Here is a 26057-nt window from a genome sequence, read left to right on the forward strand (position 1 = left end):
TGCATTAGGGCAATGGGATGTAAGGTTTTTTTCTTTTTTTTTTTTTATTATCTTTTCTAAGTTATCAGTGCAGTATGGTTAGAGGTCCTCTTAGGGACCTCTTGAACATGTTATTAATGCCAGTGATGTCACAATGACATTACTTAGCTCACTTTATTGTTTTTTTTTATTATTATTATTTATTGTATTTGTGATTTTTTTTAAAAAAAATGTAAATCACTAACAATTTTTTTTGTATCGGGACTTTAAAGCACCGTATTGCTATGTTACAGTGCCACCGAGGTTCCTGAGGAGCTGTGTTACCTGTTGTCTTTGATGCTAGCTCCACCTGACCTTGAACTCTTGTAATCCTGGTGTCTAAGGGGAGAAGGAAGCAGGGTCTGGGTCTGGTGTAGCCAGTCGGGGTATGGGTCGTCACACAGGATAACTGGGACCGTACCAACAGACAGTTGTGGTATCAACGATCTCCATACCCTTTAGAAAGTTACTTTGCCTTACACTTCTCGCAACTATTTTAAAAAGTACTTAACAGGTGTAATGACAAAATCCTCTTATTTGTTGTCTTGTTTGGGCCAATGCGTTTTCAGTGCAGCTTGTTACAAGAGGGCTTATCACATCTAAACCGTGTGTGTGAGATGCAAGTCTGAGAAGCTCTTCCAAGGGGGAAGAAGTCCAAAGGGTGTTCTGTGGTGTTTAACAGTTTATCTGCTTCTATTCTTTCCCTGCAAGTTATCAAATCAATGGCACTGAAAAGCCCTATAGACTTCCCCTTTACATTTGAGTTTCCACACATCTTAGCAGAGTTGTAACACAGATAATAAACATGCCAGCCAATCTGGATTCCCTGTACGACAGACTAGGCTGGTATGTTCAGAAAAATATTTTTTAGGGACCTCACATGAAGCGAGAGGGTAATGCTAACTAGCGACTCACTTTTGATAACACATTACATCCATACAGACCTACTCCTCTATGCATTTGTATAATTAAAGCTGTCTCTATGATGCGATGTATATTATAATCACCAAAGACGCACATCATGTGCTGTCCCAAAACCATAAGCAACTCAACACATACAAAAACAAAAAAGATTTACCGTCTGTATCAGAGTAACAATGTGGCTTCCTCATCAAAATGGAAACAACTAAACATTTAGATACATGGTCTGAATAATAATATAATCTTGTATGGAGCGGTTACTGGGCCAAGATTAGGACTCTGTATGTGCGTGATTGCTGCACTAACATGAGACTGCTAGATCTGCTCTGTATCGTTCCAGAGTGTTCGGTATTAAACAAACGTATACATTACATAAGTGTATACACACAAATACACACATATAAATATATACACACACACCTCCAAAGCTACCACATTTATATGTCTTGATGCATACCTTACAGCAGTCACTTTAGAGGTTTAGGAACATTTTACACATCATTTTTCTTTTTTATTTTATTACATTTTCATATAACAACCAAATGATGAAGCACAAGACAGGAGGCTTATTCTATTACAAAAATAAACGCCTTTTCTAAATTATTGCTTGTACTGTTATAAATATAAAGTAATATTTACCTCGACCCCATACACTGTTGTATTCAAATAGATGTATTTTGCATATTAATACATTTATTAAAAGGAACCCTTTGGCTCACAAACCTTTTTTTCTGTGGTATTACGCAATGTCATGCCACATATGTAATATGTACACCAGATTTTACATTAATAGCACATGTATAATATGTTTGCACTGCATATTTTATGAAAACTTTATGTGCAAGTATACCATAAATGTATAGAAAGTCTCCTTTTGTTAAGTTACACACACTCTGGTTTGTTCTGCACTAAAAGCACTTGCCAGGAGAACACGTGAATTTTGTTATTAAAGTGGGTTCAGCTTACTAAGTAGAAAGTTCGTTTAAACCACTAAATCAAATGAAAATCACGTAAAATGAAATAATGCTATATATACGGCCCGCAGAAAATGTTTAGTGTTGAGACATTCTGTCAGGATAGGACTTCTTTTCTCTTCCTTCGCAGCCAAACGGGAGTCAGTCTCATGGTGGGTACATAAAATAAATCTTGAATAAATAGTGTTTTAAATCTTAAATTAATGATATTTAAATATATATGTTCTATAAAGCAAAATTTTGCTTCTGACACAAAGTCTCACTTTCCATGTTATTACTTCATTTTCATTTACAGTGAGTAAGATTGATATGTAAGCACTACCGTATTAACCATTTGTTGACATTAAAGCTAGAAATCAGGGATTTAGGCTTTCAATCAGGAAAAATACCAGCTCCATAACAAGAGGCAAAATGCTGGTATCTGATGTTCGGTTGTGGATCACTGGGATTAACGCACTGTCTAGGTCATTCAAGTACTGCTGAGGGAGAAGCTGACCTCCTGACCCTGCGCGATACTCGACCTAAGTTGAGAAAATATGAAACAGTTTTATTATACAATTTAATAATTTATAAATATAAAAAATAAAATGATTGGAACCACTTTTGTTAAATTTCAGGGTTTTTTCCCCCCAAAAAACATTTTTACTGTGACTTATCTTTAGCTGCTGACATTTAAAACAAGAGGGGAAAAAAAAGGTGTTTTTTTTAACTATAAATTTAAACCATCAAATAACAGTTATCTCTGATGAATTCTAATCCTCCCAAGTCCTACCGTCATGAACATATCCATTTACTATAAGCAGCCAAACTTTAGCTCTCAAGAACGCACTATAACAATGACTGCTTGATGAAAGGATAGGCATGGCTTTGTCGGGATGCAGCCTTGTTTGAAAACTATAAAATAAACTGCCTGATTGGGGTAGCTGGACAGTGCAATCCTCGCTACCCGGCCTCTAGACTATACCAAACAAATTTTCTGGCCTCTGTTATATTTTCCATATACTATCAGTCATATGCAAATAAGGGGCCGATGTAACACTGGGGAAGAAACACTTTTGTGAACTTATAGCCGGATTGCTTTAGGAACGTGCCATATTGGTAAATAAAAACTTACCATGTCAATATCCATGGTAACTCTCAGGCCAATCTTATTCATTCCGCTGTTCTTCAGGGTCATAATATGTGGGCAAAGAGCTGCCCCACATGCTGTAGCAATTTCCTTAGCAAACTGTGAAAGTGCCACTGCACTGCTAGGCTCACGATCCCTTAGCAGATAAAACACCTAAAAAACGTACAAAAATTTACGCAAATAGCAAATCCACAGAACAAGCCATTTTAAACGTTTAATTATAACCGACCAAGGGCCGTACATTTGTGTTCATACTATATCACATTACCTCTGTGCATTTCACAATTTTGTCATGGGCTTCAAAGTCAGTTTCTTGGCAAAGTCTTTCACTAACGACACCTTCCATTGGCTGCCCATCGATTGGGCTTGTGATCCTGCAAAAAAGCGGGTAAATCTGAACAGCAGCAAAGAGATCCATCTCATATCGTGTGCCCTATTCTGTTGTGAACTGCAAATTATACCAAGACAAGACAATCTGTATTAAAGGGACAGTTTAAAGTCCCAAGCTGCTTCTTCAAAGAAGAATGTATATTGAAGCACATTAATATGCATTCCTAAAAAACTATTATAATAATAATAAAAAAAACCAAAACATTGTGGCTGGAAAGCACACCCTCCAAGATCAACAGCAGAGCTTTCTGGGCATGTGCACATTCCCCCCGGCGCTTGTGGCATTAAGTGTATCACTTTAGGTTTACGAACCATTGTATGTCAAGAGGCCAGAACAGACAACTCTAGAGGGATCAGCATAACATTGGGTGCCAGGTGTAACATGTTAGAATCCACGGCTACCTGTCTACAGAGATTATCCAGCCTTGGATCGTTTGTTTCAGTTACCAAACTAGCCTTGTGTGGTTTTGGGCTAGCTAAGACATTTTTTGCTGGGAACCCAAACATATAAGTAACTGTATTGATCTAGTTTCATGATCTGTTATTTGTTTACAAGGTAAAATTATTGGCCCTAGACAAGCCAAGCCACGCGGAGCAGATCAGTCACTTTAATCTGCAGCTTTAGATATAAAACTGACCAAAATACCCATGTATAATGTCTATTTTTTCAGCAATACACATTTTGATGTGTATTTTAGGTATACTGAATGTGATCAAACAACTGGTCTGAGGAATGAAAGGACAGTCCTTTTAGATAGATCTAGGACTCATCATAGCTCAGGACCAGCTAGTTACATCTGTCCAACATTCGGTTTCACTCAGTATGAAGCACAGAACTGAGCTTCAGTGAGACCAGAAATTTTTGTTAAACATTATGGAAACAAATAGCTTGTTCTTACCCTTTATTTGGTTTGTCTTCGCTTTCCACCCAGCTAACAACCACCTCTTCTGCCAAGTCTCCCGAATCGATTTTCCCACACGCTATTCGGAAATCCTTCTTGTCTCGAAGAGCTTGACGCAGGGATTCCATCGTTTCCTGCGTTATCTGCACCATAAGTCCATCTAATACATGCATACATAAAGTCAGACATGTATGTACACAATGCACAGAATCCATACACTGTGTGAAGTGCCTATGGTGATTGGATGCCTTAAACAAGGTAGACAAACAGGCAGTAAATGGTCACTTGGTTTGGCGACTGGTTTTTGCTACCACAGCCTTCCCTGTCTGACACGAGACCTGATAGCAGGACGAAGGTGATCTAAGTGTAATTCAACACGCATTATAAGGCTGATTCCAGAGACCTTTTCGTACAATTCTGTCAATGTTTGTCTTGTCATAGCGCTTGAATATACCGTATTTGCTCGATTATAAGACGACCCCCCAAATCTGAATATTAACTTATGAAAAAAAGAAAAAGCCTGAATATAAGACGACCCTATAGGAAAAAAGTTTTACCAGTAAAACTATTTTTTTTTAATAAAAGCTATGATTGAGAAACATATTTTGGTTTTATTTCCTTCTATTTTCCAACCTGCCCCCCAGTTATGCACATCTGCCCCAGAAATGCCTTCTACCCCCTATATGCCACTGTGCCCCATGATATGCCTTATGACCCCCTATGTGCCACTCTGCCTCCAGAAATGCCTTATACCCCTATATGCCACTCTGGCATTTAGAGGGTTAAAGGCATATTATAGGGAAGTGTGGCATATAGGGAGGTTTAAGGCATTCAGGAGGCAGAGTGGCGTATAGAGGGTTAAAAAGGCATTTCTGGAGGCAGAGTGGCATTAAGGGGGTTAAAAGGCATATCAAAGAGCACTCTGCCTCCAGAAATGCCTTATGCCCCCCATTTAACACTCCCCCGCCCCCCCCCCCATACTTACCGGTGCTTCTGACTTCCCTGTCATGTAGCCGGGGCAGCGTGTAGATCCCACGCTGCAGCCGGAAGGAGGCGTGGCTAGCAGCGGGGGTTGTCTGCGTCCCTCGCGCAGACCTTCCCCGACTCTCAGAGATCAGAGAACTCTGATCTGACAGCCGGGGAAGGTCTGCGCGATGGACGCAGACAACCCCCGCTGCTAGCCACACCTCCTTCCTGCTGCAGCGGAAGTTGTCTACGCGAATCGCGTAGACATCTACACGCTGCCCCAGCTACACACCGTGGACTCAGAAGTACCGGTAAGTGGGGCGGGCGGGGGAGACAGGAGGATCCAGGTCCCCTGCAGCTGCGGGGGATCTGGATCTTAGTCGTCTCAGAGTCAGACCTATTTGAGGTCTGATTATAAGACGACCCCAATTATAAGACGAGGGGTATTTTTCAGAGCATTTACAGTATGTATTGTATTAAGCGCTGAGTAAACTGTTGGCGATATATAAATAAAAGATAATAATACTACTACAAGAAGGGCAGAGCTAACCCTGCATAATGTATGTTTATAATGGACAGGACTTTCCACCAAATGTATTGCAGTGAAGTCAGCTTCCCAAACTAAAGGTTTAGTGCATTCATACAGGTCTATAACCACCTTCATAAAACTATAGCTTGTGCCGACAACTCTGGCTTAGTCCTTTTGACATGAAAGGTCCCCAAAGAAATTGTTATTTCCTAGTAACGTAAGAATGGTAGTAGGTGTGGAGGTAGCATGCAGACTATGTCAGACACCCTAGGGAGCAGTATAACATAATTATATGAAAAATATAAATTACAGTCATTATAGGTGTAGAAGGACTTAAAGTGATCTGACCTAACCAAACAATATTTGGCCAGTTTAATTCACATGCACACAAAAAGGACAGAGACTTATTGAAGTGCAAATGCAGCCCCCGAAGCCCACATCAAAGGACAACTGTAAATCATGAATTACATTGTATGTATAGTCTGTTTGTAAATAGTGTGTGATAGTGTTAGTATTGTCTTTTGATGTTGTATCCCTAAGATTGTATCTATATGATTGTAAATTGTATGTTGTGTGATAGTATTGTCTTTTGATATTGTAATTAGTTAACTAATACGAATGTAAATGGCATGTCCCTTTGATCCCACCCTATAAGAACTCCCTGTATGTCCTTAGTTTTGTTACAATCTTTCCATCCTTGCTGCAGTTAGTTACAATCTGTCCATCATTGTTGCAGTCACAACTTCATTACCAATGTAACCCTGTGTGTGTTAGCCTTCATAGGCTTCATCACAGCATTAAACCCTCCATTTTCCTATCAAAGAAGCATTTTCCTGTGATTATTCGAGCTACCTGGATTTAAGTTATTAACCCCTAGACGAAGGTGTGTCGGCACCTGGAATCCCCTTTTTCCCCAAATATATCCCATTTCCGACAGTAGGTAACAGCTTCCATATTAAATAATGCTATTAAAATTCGTATTGTATTATTTGGCCGCACACACAAACACGTAAATATTAAAAAAGAATACAAAAGTACCTTCTACTATACTAGACTTGGCAAGAAAACCGGATGAAGTCTTCAGGGCTCCATTGAAAACAACAAAGCTTGCTCCTGTAACTGAAGAAAAAAAGAGGCAAAAAAGATAATTAAACTATTTTATAATTTTATAAACAAAGTTTTTGCTGCATGTAACACAGACACACACACACATATATGTATTATACATATACACACACACACACACACACACACATATATACAGCCACCAATGCTAGGGGGTCTGAAGAGAGATCCTACTGAAACTACATTTTGTATTTCACATGTTTAAATTACCTTGCATTCAAACCATATGGCGGAGGTAAAACGGACTCACCTTGCCTGCTTTGGCCGGCAGCACTGTTTGCTTGTGTCTGGTAGACTCCATCGCTATTCTGCACACAAACTAAATGGGAATCTGCCTCAAGACTAAAACTAGCTCCAATACTTATAACGTGCTCGTTGCAAGAATGGATGACTTTCAGGATCTACAAAACATAATAAAAATGATACTGTTGTAAAACTATCAAACCCTATTTGGTACTTGGTTGTGTTTAAGTCTTCACTACTAAGTTTATCTTAAAGTAGATATGAGGACGACACTATTTAAAAATATATTTTGTTCATTATTGTTGTATACAGCAATATAGGTTAGCACTGATTAAAAACCTGTTTTTGTTCTAATAAACAACCTCTATCTGTAGACCTGGAGGCCGACATTGTTGTCAGTTGTGTGATATTTTCAGGGAATTTCCCTGCACAAAACACCACACTGCGCTGATTCTTTATGGCAATGCTAATGAAGTCTTACCTGTACAATTAAATCCTTCCATCTACAGACATGAGTCACAGTGTCACTGAGTAATTAAGACCGAGACATTCTGTTGTGTACCACAGACATTGTGATAAAGAGTCAGGGTGCCTAGTAGACTAGGCTATGATAAAGCTAAACTAGGATGGCGAATAGTCTCAGTCACCTCATTATGTCTGCTTGAAGGGATCTTTATGCATGTTGTGCCCATTTTCATATGAATCACCAGACCATCAACATGCGGTATTGTATACTGGTAATTTCTGAGGTCCTGCAAAAAAAATAATAATATATATATACATATATATATATAGCACAGTAATTGTTGCTCACTTCTGCCATTAGAGAGGAAAGATCTCCCACAGCATAGCAAAATAATTTGATCCATTAAGGCAGTCTGGTTCAAAGATGCGAGTTAAGACAGAAGCCCCAACCTCAGCATCCACGATGCTTCTCAGAGAGGTGAAATCGCCATTGTGTGGAATATGATAAACCGATGAGATGTTAACAGCACAAACAAGCATAACATTGAGATGCATCGAGATGGTGCTAACAGGAGTGGCCCATTCTTCTTTAGTCCCTTTATGTAGTCGTCTCCTTGTAAATACATAAGGGCATTCTGCAGAATACTCCCCCATATGCATTTGCCCCTCACCCAGTAATTTTACGTGCAGCCCCCTGACACGGTATGCTTTACGTTAGTCCGCTTCAGCACAGGCTTGGCAAACATTGTGTTGGCGGCTCACATTAATTTCAATGGGAGAATTTGCCTGGCAATTATTGCCCACTTCTTTGCATTATTAAACAAATACAATTCAATCAAAAAATAAAATAAAAAAGAATAAATCCATGAAAGAAGGAACAATGGTTGGAGTCTGTCCGTGGACTGCACATAGTTCCTAACGGCTCCAAACCCACGCTGTTAATTAGACCAAGGCAAGTAAATTCCCAAGGCACTGAGCAATTCTACAAAGACTCAAAACATAAGTGGGTATGCCCGATTCCACGGAAATTAATGAACAATTCACTGGAGTGTTAAAAGAAACCGGAGCACCATGGGCCGCTTCCCATCATAAATGTTCCTTAGACATCTGTACGTTGGACACGTTCTCATCAATATCATTAGCTGCTCATCCTTACACAAATACGTAGCTTCTCAGAGACTAGATAAATCATACAAGCCAAAACACAGTTCATATGTACCGAGTATAGCAAGACACACGTTCTAAAAGACTATGTATGATCAATACTTACAGTTAGTAAGTTAATTATCGTATGTCCTATTTCTCCAAACACAGCTTTCCGATTTCGTCGACATATCACAGGTGTAGGATACACTTAAATGAGTGAAAAATAGAACGAAAAAATAGGTAAAACAATAGGTATTTTTACGTCTGCAGTTTAGTTCTATCATATATACATATATATATATATATATATACATATATATATATATATATATATATATATATATATATATATATATATATATATATATATATATATATATATATATATATATATATACACACACACACACACACACCGGTATATATTTTCACACAGCACTGCTTAACAGTAAAACCTAAAATCCTGGGCCTGCTGCCCAGCCGCTGCTTCATTATGAAATTTAATAAAATTGGAAGTTAACTCACCAGTGTATTCTGCTCCCAATCTTAACATCAGACGGATGGGAAAAACCTTTGCCCACGGAACCTCAATTTTCTGGATGATAACCCCGCACAAGAAAGGGTTATTAGGTAAAGGGAGTCCGCTAAGATCCTGAAACGTAGGTGCAAAAAACAGGAACCCTCCATGATCTTTGCTACCCAGAAAACTTTCAGTAAAAGTCACATTTTCCAAATTGCCAATATATTTTCCTGTTAAAGATACAAAAGGCGCAATTATATTTACAGCTGTGCCATCAAGGATTCAGTGGGGGCGAGCAAGGGCCGGAAGATTAAACGTGCCATTCTAGCCAGCATTTTTCATTGCAGCTAAACTGGCATATAAAGTTATTTTAGGGTATATTTAAAAACAGTTCTATTATTTGATTAACCCCTTTGTGAGGTTTTACTCCCCTAAGTGATCAATGCTTTATTTTTGCCATTTTTACCATATCTTAGTTCAATCATAATTCCCTCTTTCAATGTTTAGTATGAATATGAAAAAAAAAAAAAAGCACAAAAAAATAATAATAATAATAATTAGGTGACACACATAGAACAACCCAGCAGATTAACCCCTTCAGACTTGGAGGTTTTCACAAAGAAAGGATCAAAATATTTTCTGTTATTTTTACTATATGTTTGTTCAATTTTTTTTTATATTTGATGAACCCATACAAATTTTTAATGGCAACAGGTAAAAAAACTATACAAAATATATCAAAATATTGCAATTTTGCTTACATTTTTATGTTCAGCATCATCTCCCGATTACAGTCTAGCCCCACATACATCATTTTTTATGTTCCAGAGGGCCACAGCCACGCTTTACATACTACCCCATATCTTTTTTTATACTAGGGTTTTTTTGTTTTTTTTAAACTTATCACAGAAAGGCTATATATATATATATAATTATTTATTTTTTTTAGAGAAAATAAATATTTTATTTCTTTATTTTCAATATTTTTGTGGGTTTTTTGGCAACGTTGCCAGTGCAGTATGGCTTGAGTCCTGCTGTTTGACTTCATATCCCTGCGCCCTGTAGTGAAGATGGCTGGGATTTAATGCAACAAAACAAGAGTAAACCAGGTTTTTGCCTAACCTACATTACTGTAGGTTACATTACATAAAGCACTGGATTTCATGCTCAAGAGGTAAATTTATGTTAGATTCCCTTTGATTATATATTGATCTAACTCACGGTGCTTAATGAAACCCTGATCTCCACTCATCATTGTACAACACAAGTTGTAATGTTCATGCTATTAAACACATTTCTACCCAAAATACACATTCTAAGCGCGTCGACAAGTAAATACAGATGTGTTACCTTTCTGTGCATCCTTGTATATGTTCAGAAAAAGTTTAAACAAATCCTTTGGCAAAGTATCTTCATTTGGTAAACAGGTCAAGAGAATGATAATTTCTGGCTGGCCGAGGCCATGCAATCCATTTGATGCAAAGAACCAGCACCTTTCAGTTGCATCTGTTCCATAAACAAATATCAGTCTAATTTTTTCGCATGCAAAACATCCTTATGCCATCAGTCTACTCACAGATCTGCATCTCCACATCTCCTGTAATATAACCTTATAGAGTGTGAGGGACCTTTGGTTTCTCTAAGTTAAAATGGTTATGGACTACTTGCTATGTCCTGTTTACCTATTGTAGAGTGCTGCCGAGCATGATGGCGCTGTATAATTCCATAAGACAATTTATTATACCAGAAAAAGAGCGCAAAATAATTTTGTATAGATAAAAATATATTAAACACCACGGTGGGTGAAAGAGTGCGATGGCAGATAACCATTCAGCATATTTAGTTTGCCTTACTGTTCCTACTGTAAAAACCCCAAACCTCTGTATGCCTTGGTCCTGTTTTACACTCAGGATAGCTTCATGCATGTTTACATCCTCTCATTATATTACCCTCTACCACCTGAACGCTGTTACACTTATCTACCGAGCTCATGCTTAAGAAACAGGCATATTTCAAGACAATTTGTATTCTGTTGGTGTTAAGTAAGTGATAATTGGAATAAATGCCATTACTTACAAGATGTAATCTTAACATTCACAAGCAGGTTTGCATTTAGGATGAACGTCAAAGGGTTAGGCCCATCGTCTTCCAGAAGGAACATGACCTCTTTATTAGTGGGATTTTCATTTACTAGTGCATCTGAAACACACAAATACTTTTGTATTATATATATATATACACATATACATACATACACACACTATTTATATCATTATTATATTATCATCACTTCATTTTAGGTATAAAGTAAAAACATAGGCAGTTCGTAACTATATATAAGTTTCATTGTGTTCTAGATGTAAAGCTAGTTTACCAAGCGTTAATTGCTCACGTGCAAAAGATAAAACATTGGTTAGAAAATCATGATGTCTGATCAACAATCCTTCTGGATTGTCATCCCTCACCTACAAAGGCAATATACAATTATTCAGTTACAATACACTTTTCAAAAACATATTTGAATATAAATCCACTCTGGGTTCTTTTGAAAACCAAAAAACCTCCCAAAAACTTGCCTCCTCCTTCACCAGTGGCGAGCAGAAGAGGCGGCAAACTAACGTCATCGTCTGCTAAGAGAGTGGACTCTCGGCTCACACACTTCTCGATCCCGCAGAGCATTGTGTAATCCGACGAGGAGCTCACTGTAAAGGCACTGGATCCGGCTTCCCTTTTTGGCAAACTGGGAGAAGCGTCATCACCTGCTGGTGGATCCGGACCCTTTACTTTGTCAAGAGACGGTGCAGCAGCCTGCAGGCGGAACATCTTTAGATTTAGTTTTGTTTGAACACATAGCTACGCAGCGTTACCATCTGCACAGAAAGTGTGCGCTGTCAGCTCCTCTGGTTTCAGTAAAGAGGAGAAATAGACAAGTCTCTGGGGCTAAGCAGCTCCCTGCCAACTTCCTAACTACTGCAATATAAAATATTATGCATTTGTTACACATCTCCCCAATCTCTGGGGTTAACGTTAATCTGTATACAGTATTATATATATATGGTAAAGAAGTTAATTCTCTTACCATGGCAGGCTCTGGTGATGTAGGGGTAACTGGGCTGGAGTCCTGGGAGCTTCTCTTCCCCATCCCTGCCAGCTTCCTAGTGTCAGCAACCTCACCGTTAGGCAGCAGCCCATCCGCAAACCAAACTCTCTTCTGTTCTTTCTGCCCCAGTCCTGCAGAGATTAAGACATCCTATTAAAGAACCCTGATTACATTTATTCCTGTTAGTTTTTTCTTACACTAAAATAATAAAAATAATAGGCTTGATTCGGTCATCAAGGCAATTCATTATGTAACATACGTGGCACATTTAAAAACCTATCCATCATGCTCCCCAATACATGTAGTTCTAGATAACACAAATATTCATATTCATTTTACCTATAATGTGAAAGCAAAGAAGGGTTTGACATATTGTAGATAATGCACATATTTTCACGGCTATGAAACTATATGCTGGGTAAAAACATGCACAAAAAATGGCTTAATAGAACATAGAATATAGTATGCAATTATAACATAAAAACACACAGCTGCTATAAGCTGAAACAACATACAAGCAGTTTGAGAAAAAAAATGCAGACACACACGAGCTATTAACACAAATTGTAGCTTTAGCAAAGATGTTCTAAAGCTGCTAACCTATAGATATTAGAGAGTCAAAGGACAATGATGTCTGTGCAAAATAATCACTTATTTTGGTACTGTGAACATAAGGAGCGCAGATGTTCTAGATCTCCTCACCTAAATACAATAGAATAATCAGAGTGACACCATATGGATTCAGCAACACCTTTTTTGGGGGTGATTTCAGGCAAGGTTTGGGTCCGAATACACTAATAAGAAAAGCCCATTCCAGGGAAGGGAATCTCTCCTTAGGACATTATTTAATAGTGTATGTAGTTGGCAGAGTAACACAGGAGTTGGCGTGACCGTTCCCGGCTTAATGCATATGGGCTGTGGTGTAATCAGAGGATGCTTCAAACTCTATTCTGTACTTAAAAGAAACTTTACAACAGCTTTCTCTACTCTCCACAAGGCTAACATTTATTTTTTTAAAAAGCATCTAAATAGTTTATGAAATGTGAAAAAAAAAATTCTTAAATATACACGAGAAGAAAAGAGAGATATAAAAAGAACCACGACTGGTTCCCATAACAACAAGAACAATTAATGAATAAAGATGATTTCTATTAGACAGCATTAACATGGCATTCTAGAATTCTTAAAAGCAGCATTCCTAGAACAATCTAATACTCGTGGGGTTCTAGGTTGGAAATACAATTCCCATCATGTTCTGAATTAAAAATTTGTTCACAGCAAATACCTAGACCTCTATTATGCGGGTGAAGGGCCGCAACCTGGACATGCGCATGCACAGCCACTGGAAGTGTCCCGATGTCAACTTGTAACGAACCCAGCAACGTGACGTCTTTGCCATTAACAGTAGAGTTTTAAACGGCCAGCGGTGCGGCGCTCAGTAACAAGGAATAGTGTTGCTAGGATAGAGGAAAGGTTTGGGGTAGTTTCCATACATAAAAAGATTGCCTCTTTACGATAGAATTATTAGGTAAGTAAACTACCAAGAATACCCAGATTTGTTCAGAAACTAGAACTGAATATTGTAGCCACTTATACCGCTTCTCGATTTACCTTCAGCTCCTGCTTGCTTAAGAACTGAGCCAGGCACCAAAACAGTAGGTGGATGAGAATTAATTATACCTGCTGCCTGGGCCTGCATCAAAGGAGGGATGGCAGAACAGTATTCAGAGGGGGCATTGGGATTTGGGCTAGGACCAGTTGGACTCATCATCCTTTCAAAAGCCTGTACTAAAGGAAGGAAAACAAAATAAAGATAGGGCAAGTAGCCTGAAAGATTATTACAGGCTAAAAAAAATGGATAAAAAGTAGCAGCGTGCAAGGACAGTTCTCAGATGCAATAAAAATCAAGAGGCAGGAAAGAAAGGCTGGAAGTGGTGGAAGAAACCAGAAGACACGTAGACAGCCAAGAAGAGAATGATAAAATTATCAAGGCGTGTTTCACAACGCAAAGAAAGAATTAATTATTCTCTTGACTTGGGGGAAAAAATAGAAAAGACGCTGGTATGTCAAATGCTTTTTTTGTAATTAGAGACAAGATAATCAGTACTAGGCAATGTATAGGAAAGAGAAATGCAGAAGAAACAGAAAAGTCCCCCAGTAAATGTGTATCTTTGTTCAAGGAAAAGAGAGTTGTGTCTGACTTACCTTTAGTTATAAAGTAATAGCACACAACACAAACTCGTGCCTCTTTCTCCATGTACTGCAATTTACACTTTTCACTGCAACACACGGAACAGAAAACCTGCGGGGAACAAAAAACACAACTGGGCCGTTAAAAAACCCTGGACTCAAAACTATGAATGATTGTGCCTCTAATGCAGTGTTTGCAATGCCGGAAAGTAATGCTCTTAACTGGGATTTGTGCCAGCTTTGGCTTTTGAATAAGTTCAAACTTCTTTAGGCCAGCACAGAAAAAGATGCAAAGTTGAATAAGCTTTAAAGATTTCAGAGGCCATCTGACCGTCTGAAGAAAAGACTAATGAGGTACCGAAAGGTTATGGGACTACTTTTTTCTGTGTTGGCCCAATGAGAGATATCAACTTTGACTAAGGAATCAAGGAATCCATCTCTTATCTAGCTTAAAAGACAGGAATAATTACTACTAAAATGTCTGGTTATAAAAGAAATCATGAATAAATAAATGAATGGCATAATAAGCAAACACTCAGAAAGAAGTGGCTCAGGGCAAAATAATACTAATTGCTTTGGGGTTTTACTTTTAAAAGTAAGATTTACCTTGGGAAAGCTGGGATCTATGACAGAACAAAACACATCTCGTGTTTCTTAACAAATGCCCTAACATCTCCTCCTTCCTGCCAAAACTGTCTCGTCCGATCCTTGTTAAGATGAGCCTCTGAATAGGATAAAATCTTACAAATCCTAGGATTAGTTTCCGCTCGCATTATCTTACTAAGAGCACCACTAACATATTATGGTGAACCTACTCACTGCTTCGCCTTGTTTTGAATAGTTAATATTTTATGGGCTCGCTGCGAGGGGCAAGAGTTCCCAAAAGGGTCACTAATTGAATATTTTATTAATAGGAAATATAACAAACATGAATGACTGAGACAGGTGATGTGATCAAGAATTAGCCGATAGAATTCCATCTGGGTTAGTAGCACACACTGACTATGTGGCCTCTAAAATGATCAAAATTAAAAATGTGAACCACTTTTTGCAGCAAAGTATGAACAGGACATCTACATATTAATGTTAGAAATAAGGCAGACTGGGGAAAAAAAAGATGTGCTTATCCTGCTTACTTTTCCACAAGCTCTACAGTGATGCCGTCTCTTTGTAAAGGTGAATTTCACCTTGCAATACATGCAGTTAGGAGCTTCCGAATCCGGAACCCAAGTTGGCTCCTTTTGCCCCAGTACAGACTGGGAATTTGTCTCATTTTCCAATCTGCCCATTTTTCCTACATTGTTCTCGTCTGAGATGTCATTTAATGCCAAGTTAGATGGTTTTCTCAAAACCCCTGAGTTGGTGCAAGTAGTGTCCTCTGCATCCGCAGGAGAGGGGGAGTTACTGAGGCACGGACCTGGGCTTGTCTCCTCTTCCACGTCCTCCTTCAAGCCCTTGTTAACCAACTTGTTGGGAGCTTGATGAAATAGCTGCTTGGGTCTGGCACCTCCAACATGTGCCACCATATTCGTATTTGGAATGCAGCCTTCTGTTCCAGTCTTTTGTGGAGGTGGCTCTGAAATGGTGTTATTCTCTGACGGAGCGGCCAAATCACTACGTTCTATGTCACATAGATAGTCCACAGAACTAACCGCAGTACTGCCTACTATTTTATCTAAACCCCCTGTGGAATGTCCATCCATGTTAACATCAGTCCAAGTTCTAACTGCAGCATCCTTACAGACAACTTCATAATTTGGAATATTAGTTTCCAAGGTACTTTCCTTGCCTAAATTATCTGCCTCTTCGCTAAGAAAAGCATCAAGCTCTGCATCGCTGATATATGAATGACCTAACAGGTCATCATAGCCAGACAGCAAATTCTGACTTATTACATCATGTGAAATAGTTTCTTCAAAGTCACTGCTAAAACCACATTTAGGTACTAAGCCAGTAGCCTCAACCACAACAGGCAATGTGGGTGTAAGTTTATGTGAATATTCATTTTCTGCTAAACCTATATTTTGTTTTTCTGAAGCAGCCTCATTAGAAGGAGATGTAAAATGTGCAACTTGTACATTTTCTTCTTTCCTCCCTATGCCATTCGTGGGTTCAGTCACTGGCAGATTTTCCAGACCCCCTACCTTTATGCTATGGTTTTCTAGTTCAGCTCCTCTAATCTCCTCTACATATTTATTAGAATCTTTAATTTCTGAAAGAACTATAGTATTGCACAGATAATTATCCTTTGGTACAGAAGGTTGTGTCTGTTTATTGTCTGTAAGTATGCAGGAGGGAGAAGCACCATCTGGGCTTTCAGAGGTAACCTCATTTCCCAGTGACGACGGCTCTGTATCCAGGGAAGACTCTTGCATATGACCGATTGCAGCGTTTATTTCCACATCTGCAGCATGCGTTGCAGCTAAACAAGTTAGTTCAATACTTGATGTATCTGGTATTTCTTCATGTTCAGAAGAAGGCTTGCTCTCAACCTCCTTTTCATCTTCACGTGACGCAGGACACGAAGGATCTTCATTTAAGGTGTCGTATGGAAGATCATCGCTGACATATCCATCAGTACTTGAGGTATTTGAACTGCTTAGGGTATCTGTGCTCGATGAATTATCCAAACTTTCCTTATCATCAAGGTCTTCATTCAGGCATGAATCAACATGGATATCTATACCTTTAGCTGGATTAACAGGCATCGGTTTAATCTCATTCGCAGGAATAAAATCCGAATCTACAAGGGAAACACCTTTATATTTTAATTGATCTGATTCTGAAGAGTTACAGGGATCTACAGATGGCACAGGCGGAAAACCGATGTCGGAAAGTAGCTCAAGGTCAGAGGCAACGCTTTCTTTAGGTTGCGTAGAATCAGCAATCAAGGACTCATGGCTGCTTGCGGCACGAATAAGGCTGCCTGTATCACTGATAAGATCACAAATAGGAACACTACTCCTTCTTTCACTAGAAATATCTTCAGGAGACTTCCCTCCATCCAAGCATGATAGCAGATCTAATCCAGTCACATTTTTTTCAGGATTTTGGGCTGTTGAGTCAACCTCATTGCCAGCAGAACTAACAAGTGAACAGCTTTTTTGGGTGTTGCTACCGTCATCGGATAGTTTCATAGGTGCAGGGAAATCTGGTTGCAGGTAAAAGTCGCCTGAGGTGTAGCAGACATGTTGGTTTGGGTTCAGAGACGCATCAGAAGATTGATACGCTTCCAGCTCATCTACAGGGAGGGAGAAAGTGAAAAAGTGATTTGTTTATAAATTAGGAATTATTTTAGTATGTATAAGCAGTAATTTTCTAAAAATGTCAAAAAATGATTGTCTTCCCTGCACATAGAATGCTTGTGTGTGTCTGAGGGTACGTAACTGGAAGGGAAGATTTTTTTTTTTTTTTTATTCAATTAAATATTCATGTCTGTATGTATTTAGGTGTTCCTTTAACGACCTCAGACTGTCAAATCTAAAGCCAATTTACTACTTGGAGATCAATTTATTTTACATAAATGTAACCAGGCAAAATATGAAACACCTCTCCCAGGTTCACTGCCAAGTGTATTGTGAGCTGCAGATAAACGTTTCTTCTAGCGGTTCATAATCATCTTAACTTCCTACCTGTGTTCTGCTCAAAGTCATCCAGCAGCTTATCCAGGTCGACCACTGCTGCTTGAAAGTAGTTATCCATCTTCTAAAGGAGACACGTTTAACCTTCCTTTGCACCTTAAGAAGACACAGAGACCGTGTTCTAGCACAATATACAACTTCAACTTGGTGCATAAATCTGCAGTGTTGTTAATCTTTAACTGGTATTCTAGAATACAAAACAAGAAGCAGGAATCTCGAGCACCCATTGACGTTGGGCGGAGGAAGAACCGAGAGAGCAGTTTTTGTTGTTTATAGATAAAGAAGGTGTCCGCTGAAAATCCCCAGGCTCGTTCAAACCAGCAGTTCATGCGCATACACAACAAATGCGGTGCAAATGTTCACTCGTCACTTTTTGGGGGTTTTAACCACAATTTTATTCTTTTAATATTTTGTAGCAACAATGAATAGATTTATTTTTAATGGAAAAACAGAGCAGAGTTCATGCTTTAAACTGATTTGTGAATTTCCCATGATACAAAAATGTTCAAATCAAGCCCATTCAGCCCTGGGTAAAAAGACAGCATTGTGCATTATATCCATGAAAAACAGTCACTATATAAATGTTTATGCAGCCACCAATGACACGATTAGCGATACGGAAAACGCAGGCAGTAATTAAAGAGCATTTAAGTGTTGCTCATATCACTAAAGTCAGGGCTTTATATTATCAGGTTTACAGTTGAATGTTTTGTTTTTTTTACAGCTACATGCTATAGATCCATTTGAGGGGTTTTTTTTCTCCCTCTGTTTTTAGCCCAGTTTACTAGACAAAAAAAACCCAAATACTGATCTGACTGCCTTGTCATAAGCTATAAAATGATTCACCCTAAGGGACCTTCAGACAAATGCAGGTCTATACAGTATAGATGCACGGCCCCCCTAAACCACCATGTACAGTGGCAAGGACAGGTAAATGAACACACAAACAACCCTAATCTCTCCTGTGTTTATTATACATTCACAGTGCTGGCGGAGAAAGTAAGCGAACCCTTAGATTTAATAACAGGTCAAATCTCCTTTGGCAGCAAACAAAACCTCACACAAGCACTTCTGGTATCTGCGGATCGGACGTGTACAACGTGCCAGTCAGAACATTAATAGGCTACATACAGGACGAGAACAAAGAAAATGAATGAAGGAGTATCTCATTCACATTAAAAATGACTCATCCCAATCATCATTTCAGACTGATCACCAGGAGCAGTCACATGACGCGGAGCTTGAGGTTACCCTTAATTCATATTACCTTGCCCCCCCCCTCCTCAAAATAGTACATGTCTGTATAGTAATCAAAATTGTTGCTAAATAAACACTAAGCCATCTTTTTAACTGCATTGGTTTTGTAGTAAGGCGACCCCCGTAAAAATGACCCTGCTCACAAGCGTACAATCCACAAGTGATTCTGGTCAAAGTTTGAAAAATAAAAGGAGTCATCTCCATAGCAACCAAAGGAAACTGTCCACTGAGTAGATACATATTTCTCTGCACCAGTTATTAAATATAAATAAAATATACATAACATTCGACAGCTGATAAGAGCCATTGGGCCCATCTAGTCTGCCCACTTTTCCTAAAGTAAATATTCTTTTGTTGGGAGGCTGTTCCATTTACCTACCACCTTTAAGGTAAAGTAAACTTTATACGCAAGACAATTCAACAAAAATAGAAGAAGTTGAAGATCAGTTTGAAATAAAGTTCCAAACTCTATCTGTATCTTCAATCACAACCCAGATGAAGCAACATCTGTCACTTGAAAATTAAGTCAATCAGAAATACATACATCACGTACATATATATATATATATATATATATATATATACGGTATATATTTCAGCTAGCCACAATCTCCCCGGGACTGCAGATATGATCCCTATTTACAGAGCTTTACACAGGATACGTGCAAAAGCACATCAGCAAAGAATACGGTATAATGTCTACACCTGGGAGTCACTGAGGTGTCGGTCCAGCATTACTGATTATTATTTATTATAATATATATATATATATATATATATATATATATATATATATATATATATATATACACACAGACTGCGGGCGCGCGGCCATCGCAGCACATGCCAAATATCAGAAATATATTGCAATCATTAACCCCTTGCAGTATGTATTTTATTCACCGACAAAGATATTTTGAAGTTAAATGTCATAACTATGGGCCAAGACCATCACAGGGTAGCAAGCCCGCAGCTTCCGTCCTCGCACTAACGGAGACTTTACATTAGACACCGCGCCCCCGGGTTTGAGCGCAGGGTATATACCCGGTACCATTCTTACCTCATGTATTATTACCCCAGCCGCCTCCTCCTCGCTCCCGTACCTTTCCGTCTCTACCCTCAAGTTCCCTTCACCCCCCCCTAACGTCACATGACCCCGCCTCTCTGACGTCGCCTCATCACGCGGGCAACAGGGAGGAAATTAGGGGTCGCGCGCTCGCTCCGGTCACGGACACTGTTAGTCACGTGACGCCGATAGCGCGCCGGCTTCTGTTTGGTATCATATCCCAGGTTGGGCTGATATCACTCGGCCGGCGCGCGGCTTCAGCTGAGGCAGGCAGTTGGTGGCCGTCGTTACCAGGCGTGCTGGGTACTGAAGGTTGGCCTGGCAAATAAGGCGATTGCGTGTCTGCCAAGTGTCACTTGGGGCAGTCCCGACACCCAGTGGCTTTTTGACTGTGGACAGGTTTGCGTCGTATGCGGTGAGGAGTGATAGTAGAGCAGCCACCCATCATCACATAATGCGGAGACAGATGTAGTGTGACATCTGGCTGGGGCATTAATCAAATGATGCTGCCAACTGCCACCATGGCCAAAGGCCTCAGAGGAGCTGGTGTTTTATAAACCTTATTTACAACCACAGGGGATTAACAAGAGTTAACCTTTAAAGTGCACCCATCATCAAATGTTTATATTTATATCATAAATATAACAGATTATATACTAGTATTATATAAAGCCTGGAGTATTTTGGTGCAGCTCAGGGGGCACACAGCGTTCTGTTACAGAGCAGAGGGAAGTGCAGGAATGTCGTTTTTACCCCACAGGTAAACATACACCCATTAAACATTGGCACAGAGCCAAAGGGATATTTTCAGGTGTAGCTAGAAACCACAAGGCACCAGCATGAAAATTGCCACAGGGCCCCCAACTTCACAAGCAACATGTTTCATTTCGCCCCCAAAACAGCTTATCACTGCCATCTTTTCCCCCCAAACAGCTGGTCAATGTCTCCAGTCTGCCTGTGCCATCCCTTTCCCCCAAACACCTAATCATGCGCTCACACAAGCACCTATGCAAATACACATTCATGCTCATATACACTTACACATTCTTGTTGACACACACTTATACCTAAATTCTCATTCTAATATACACTTAACAGGAAAAAGTATTGGGACACCTGACCATTACCAACAATACTTCTTACAATACATATACCCAAGTTGTATGACAAGATTAGAATTGACAGACTAAGACAAACATTAGGTCAATCTCATCCAACCATGTCTTTATGGACCTTGCTTCGTGCTCTGGAACACAGTCATGCTGGAATAGAAAAGGGCCTTCCCCAAACTGTTCCCACGAAGTTCGTAGCATAGTATTGTCCAAAATGTCTTGGTATGATGAAGTACTGTATTTGCTCGATTATAAGACAAGGTTTTTTCCAGAGCAAATGCTCTGAAAAATACCCCTCGTCTTATAATCGAGGTTGTCTTCTAATCAGACCTCATTCTGCTGGGGTCAGGCTGCTTACCGTGCTTTGGTCGCGAGCAGCGTCGCTCCTACTAGCTGCAGGAGAACAGGAAGCTAGCACAGTCCTCACATAATTCTACCTCCTTCCTCTGGAGGCGGTGCCAGAGAAGTTGCTCGCACAGCCGGGCCCCTGCAGAAGTCTGCGAGTGGGAGATCTGCAGTTCAGGTAAGGGGGTGGGGGAGGGTTTTTGTGATTAAAGTGTGAAGTATGTGTGATTAATGGAATGAATGAGTATTTAAATGTTTGTGAATGAGTGTGTGTGTGATAGCATGGATGTGTAAGGGGTGGTGGTGGTGGTAGCATGGCATAGGGAGGCTGTAATCACACTACTATCATCCCCAGGTTCCAGCATGTACTGGCTGCCTTGGCTTGATAGGAGTGTGATTGCTGTTAGCAGTTATATATATATATATATATATACCTCCAGAAATGCATTTTAACCCCCTATATGCCACTCAGCCCCATGATAAGCATTTTAACCCCCTATATGTCACTCAGCCCCATGATATGCCTTTTAACCCCCTATATGCCAGAGTGGCATATAGGGGTATAAGGCATATCATGGGGTAGAGGGGCATATAGCGGGTTGAAAGGCATATCATGTGGCACAGTGGCATATAGGAGGGTAGAAGACATTTCTGGAGGCAGAGTGGCATATAGAGGGTTAAAAGGCACATCAAGGGGCAGAGTGGCAAATAGGGGGGTATAAGGCATTTCTGGGGGCAGAGTGGCAAGCCTGGGGGCAGATGTGCATAACTGGGGGGGGCAGGTTGGCAAATAAAAGGAAATAAAAAATATATATTTTTCTCAATCATAGCTTTTATTATATATGAAAAAATAGTTTACATTAATTAATATTTTCTAGTAAAACGTTTTTCCTATAGGGTAGTCTTATATTCAGGCTTTTAGTTTTTTTCCTAAATGAATATTTTGATTTTGGGGGTCGTCTTATAATCGAGCAAATACGGTATTAAGATTTCTCTTTACTGGAAGTAAGGGGCCAACCCCTGAAAAAACAGCCCCATATCATTATCCCTCCTCCAACAAACTTTACAGTAGGTGCAATGCAGTCAGGCAGGCAACGTTCTTCTGGCATCCGCCAAACCCCAACTCACCCATCAGAGAAGCGTGATCCAGTGGCTGCGTGCTTTACATCACTCGATCCGACGCTTGGCATTGTACTTGGTGATGTGAGGTTTGCATGCAGCTGCCATGGAAACCCATTCCACAAAGCTCCCGCCGCACCAGTGGGAGTTTGGAAGGCTTGATCTATGTAATCAGCAGAGCATTGGCACCCTGCGTCTCAGCAGTTGCTGCTGTTCCTAAACACTTTCCAATAATACCGCTTACAGTTCACCGTTGAATATCTAGCAGGAATGCAATTTCACAAACTGATTTATTGCACAGGTGGCGTCCTGTCACAGTACCACGCTTGAATTCAGTGAACTCTTTATTTTATTTCCCAAATATTTGTAAATGCAGGGCTGGCCTTAGTGGCGCCATAGCAGCAGGGGCGCCTGCCCGGGACTTAAATGTTAAATAAAGTTTAAAAAAAAGTCCCGGGCAGGGGCAGGGGCACCGAGCGGTCGCTCGTGAAGTTTTCAGCAGCCGCTTGGCGCCCCTCACTCTCCGTGATTTCGTTGCGGTGCCGGCTCAACTTGAAATGCCGCCACCACGGCATAGCGGGAAGATAGATGCCTCGCGCTCCCATCGCAGGACTCCGGCAATAAGGTAAGTAGGGAGAGGGGGTAGATAGTTAGAAGGGGCGGGGGGTAGTGAGAAGGGGCAGAGGGGGGGATAGTGAGAAGGGGCAGAGGGGGGTAGTGAGATGGGGGCGCCAGTAGAGTAGTCCGCACAGGGAGCCAGAACAGTTAAGGCCGGCTCTGACTGCACGTTTGGTAAAGGGTCTGATTGGAACACCTAAATTCAATAATTAAGATGTGTGTCTAAATACTTTTGTCCATATAGTGTACATTCATACATAATCCCTCCTCTACCCTCCCACTCACCAGCTTGCACCCCATGTCTTTCTTAAACACACCCATGAAACATTCACAGTGCTGGTGGAAAAAGTAAGGGAACCCCTGTATTTAATAACTGGTCGGACCTCCTTTGGCAGCAGTAACCTCAAACAAGCACTTCCAGTAGCTGCAGATCAGATGTGTACAACGTTCCAGAGGAATTTTAGACCATTCTTTCTTACAGAACTGCTTAAGCTCAGCCATATTCCTAGGATGTCTGGTGTGAACGGGGCTCGCTCTTGAGGTCATTCCACATCATTTCTAATGGGTTAAAGTCTGGGCCACTCCAAAATTGTCTCCATTTATAAATAATTTGTCTAACTGTGCACTGATGAATATGTAAGCTCTTTTAGATTACTTTGCAGCTCTTTCCAGCTTTATGCAAATCAACAACTCTTGATTTTAAGGCTTCTGAGATTTTTTTTATTTGTGGTTCACATCAGCAAATATTTCTTGAGAATAGCAAACCCAAAATAGTTGAGTGGTTTTTTTTGTCAAAGTAGCTCTAAAACACACTTCCAGACCCATTTCAACGATTAGACTCCCTTTTCTAACTTCAATTAGCTTTTGTTGAGGCGATTATCCAAGGGGTTCCCATACTTTTTCAGTATGTGCAAGAAAAATACAATGATGTGCGTGCTATTAGCTAAACATATTGTGTATGTTTATTATTTTAACTTAGATGAGGATATTTTAAGACAAATGTATGCAAAAACATTGGTAATTCTTGCACATATATACATACTGTGACATTCATGTAGAATTGGTGGTGGAAGGGAGGTATGTTTCTCCTAGATTCCTTTCCTATGTGAAGTAACACCTGAGTCTTCCACCTGCTAGGTGATTAATTTAGGTGAATGAGAGGATGGATATAAAAGGGAAGCCAGGAGGGCAGGTAGCTCTCTGGCTGAGGACACAGAAAGCCTGTCTGTGGGAGAGACATGTGAGTAAAGTGAGTAAAGGTTGCTGGACGTATTGTGTTAAGTTGGCAGAGAGAAGCTCTCCAGCTGGTAGTGAGGGACATCCTTTGTATAGTAAGTGCCGGACAGGCAAGGTATTTCTTTTGTCTTTGTAACCTTTCTAATAAACCTGACCGTGTCAGATTGCACGAACTTACTGCTGTTTGCCTGGTGTGAATGAAGACGGGCACTTGTTCCTTGTCCTCAGCGAGGGGCGATCCCAGACCTACCTCACAATACATATACACACACAATTTCAGAGGATCAGTCTACAAGGAGTGCCCGGATAAGATCATACCTGCCATGTCTTGGCTGTGTTTAACCCCTTCAGTACCGGGACGTACCTGGTACTTCCTGGTTAACAGTCACCGGTAGACCGGGACGTACCAGGTACGTCTCCTCCAAAAAACGCCCCCACATCACCACAATCTCGGTGATCGTGGGGGCGCTGCTGCTGCTGTCTGCCCAGGACTCCTGGGCAGACAGCACAGCCTGTCTAAGCCCGCCCCCAAGCCTACGATCACTCCCACGGAGTGATTTTGTAGGCAGAAACAGCGATTGCAGAAAAATCTGCAATCGCGGTTTCAGCTGCCACAGGCAGCTTCAGGGGGGGGGGGTATTGAATGGGTCCCCACACAAGTGTGGGGACCTGATCCAACACCCCCCTGCTGCCTGATCGCTCCATGAGAGCGGCATTGAAGGGGTTAATTCCCATTTTTCTAGGGGGTTCTGCTGCTGGTGGTCTGCCTGGAAGCCAGGCAGACTAGCAACAGCAAAAACGAGCCCCCAGAAGTCCTCTGATCAGTCCTGTAGGACTGATCAGAGAGACTCCTCCCCTACAATCTCCAGTCTGTTGGAGATTGTGCCCCAGCTGCCAGAGGCAGCTTCAGGGACAGGGAGATAGGGTTCTTTGGTCTCCACATGAATGTGGAGACCAGCCCCCCCACCCCCACCCTTCCTCAGTTAACCCCTACCCCCTCTTCCTCAATTAACCCCTTCAATGCTGCGATTGTGTATGACCCCCA

The 26057-nt window shown here is 40.5% G+C and overlaps 1 protein-coding gene across 1 annotated transcript; it reads right to left on the bottom strand.

The window, feature by feature from the left end:
* Nucleotides 1–2269: 2269 nt before the first annotated feature.
* On the bottom strand, nucleotides 2270–18320 carry LOC149303077 (zinc finger FYVE domain-containing protein 16-like). The gene is made up of 17 exons (XM_089481825.1): nucleotides 18251–18320; nucleotides 15755–17859; nucleotides 14634–14730; nucleotides 14109–14216; nucleotides 12408–12559; nucleotides 11905–12136; nucleotides 11405–11527; nucleotides 10679–10834; nucleotides 9334–9558; nucleotides 8933–9015; nucleotides 7845–7949; nucleotides 7205–7355; nucleotides 6868–6948; nucleotides 4332–4494; nucleotides 3311–3416; nucleotides 3028–3195; nucleotides 2270–2434 (listed from the first exon to the last, which is right to left on the bottom strand). The coding sequence occupies exons 1-17, from the start codon at nucleotides 18318–18320 to the stop codon at nucleotides 2270–2272; spliced, it is 4290 nt and encodes a 1429-aa protein (XP_089337951.1).
* Nucleotides 18321–26057: the final 7737 nt, after the last annotated feature.

This window comes from Sceloporus occidentalis, unplaced genomic scaffold (assembly GCF_023333645.1).
Source record: "Sceloporus occidentalis isolate IW3139 unplaced genomic scaffold, rSceOcc1.0.p SCAF_16, whole genome shotgun sequence".
NCBI classification, from domain to species: domain Eukaryota; kingdom Metazoa; phylum Chordata; class Lepidosauria; order Squamata; family Phrynosomatidae; genus Sceloporus; species Sceloporus occidentalis.

Coding starts and splice junctions, on each gene's coding strand:
- LOC149303077 (XM_089481825.1), bottom strand. CDS start 18,320: ATGGATAACTACTTTCAAGCAGCAGTGGTCGACCTGGATAAGCTGCTG. Junction 14,217..14,633: donor CTATTACTTTATAACTAAAG/GTAAGTCAGACA, acceptor TCCTTCCTTTAG/TACAGGCTTTTGAAAGGATG. Junction 11,528..11,904: donor CGCCACTGGTGAAGGAGGAG/GCAAGTTTTTGG, acceptor TGTGTGTTTCAG/ATGCACTAGTAAATGAAAAT.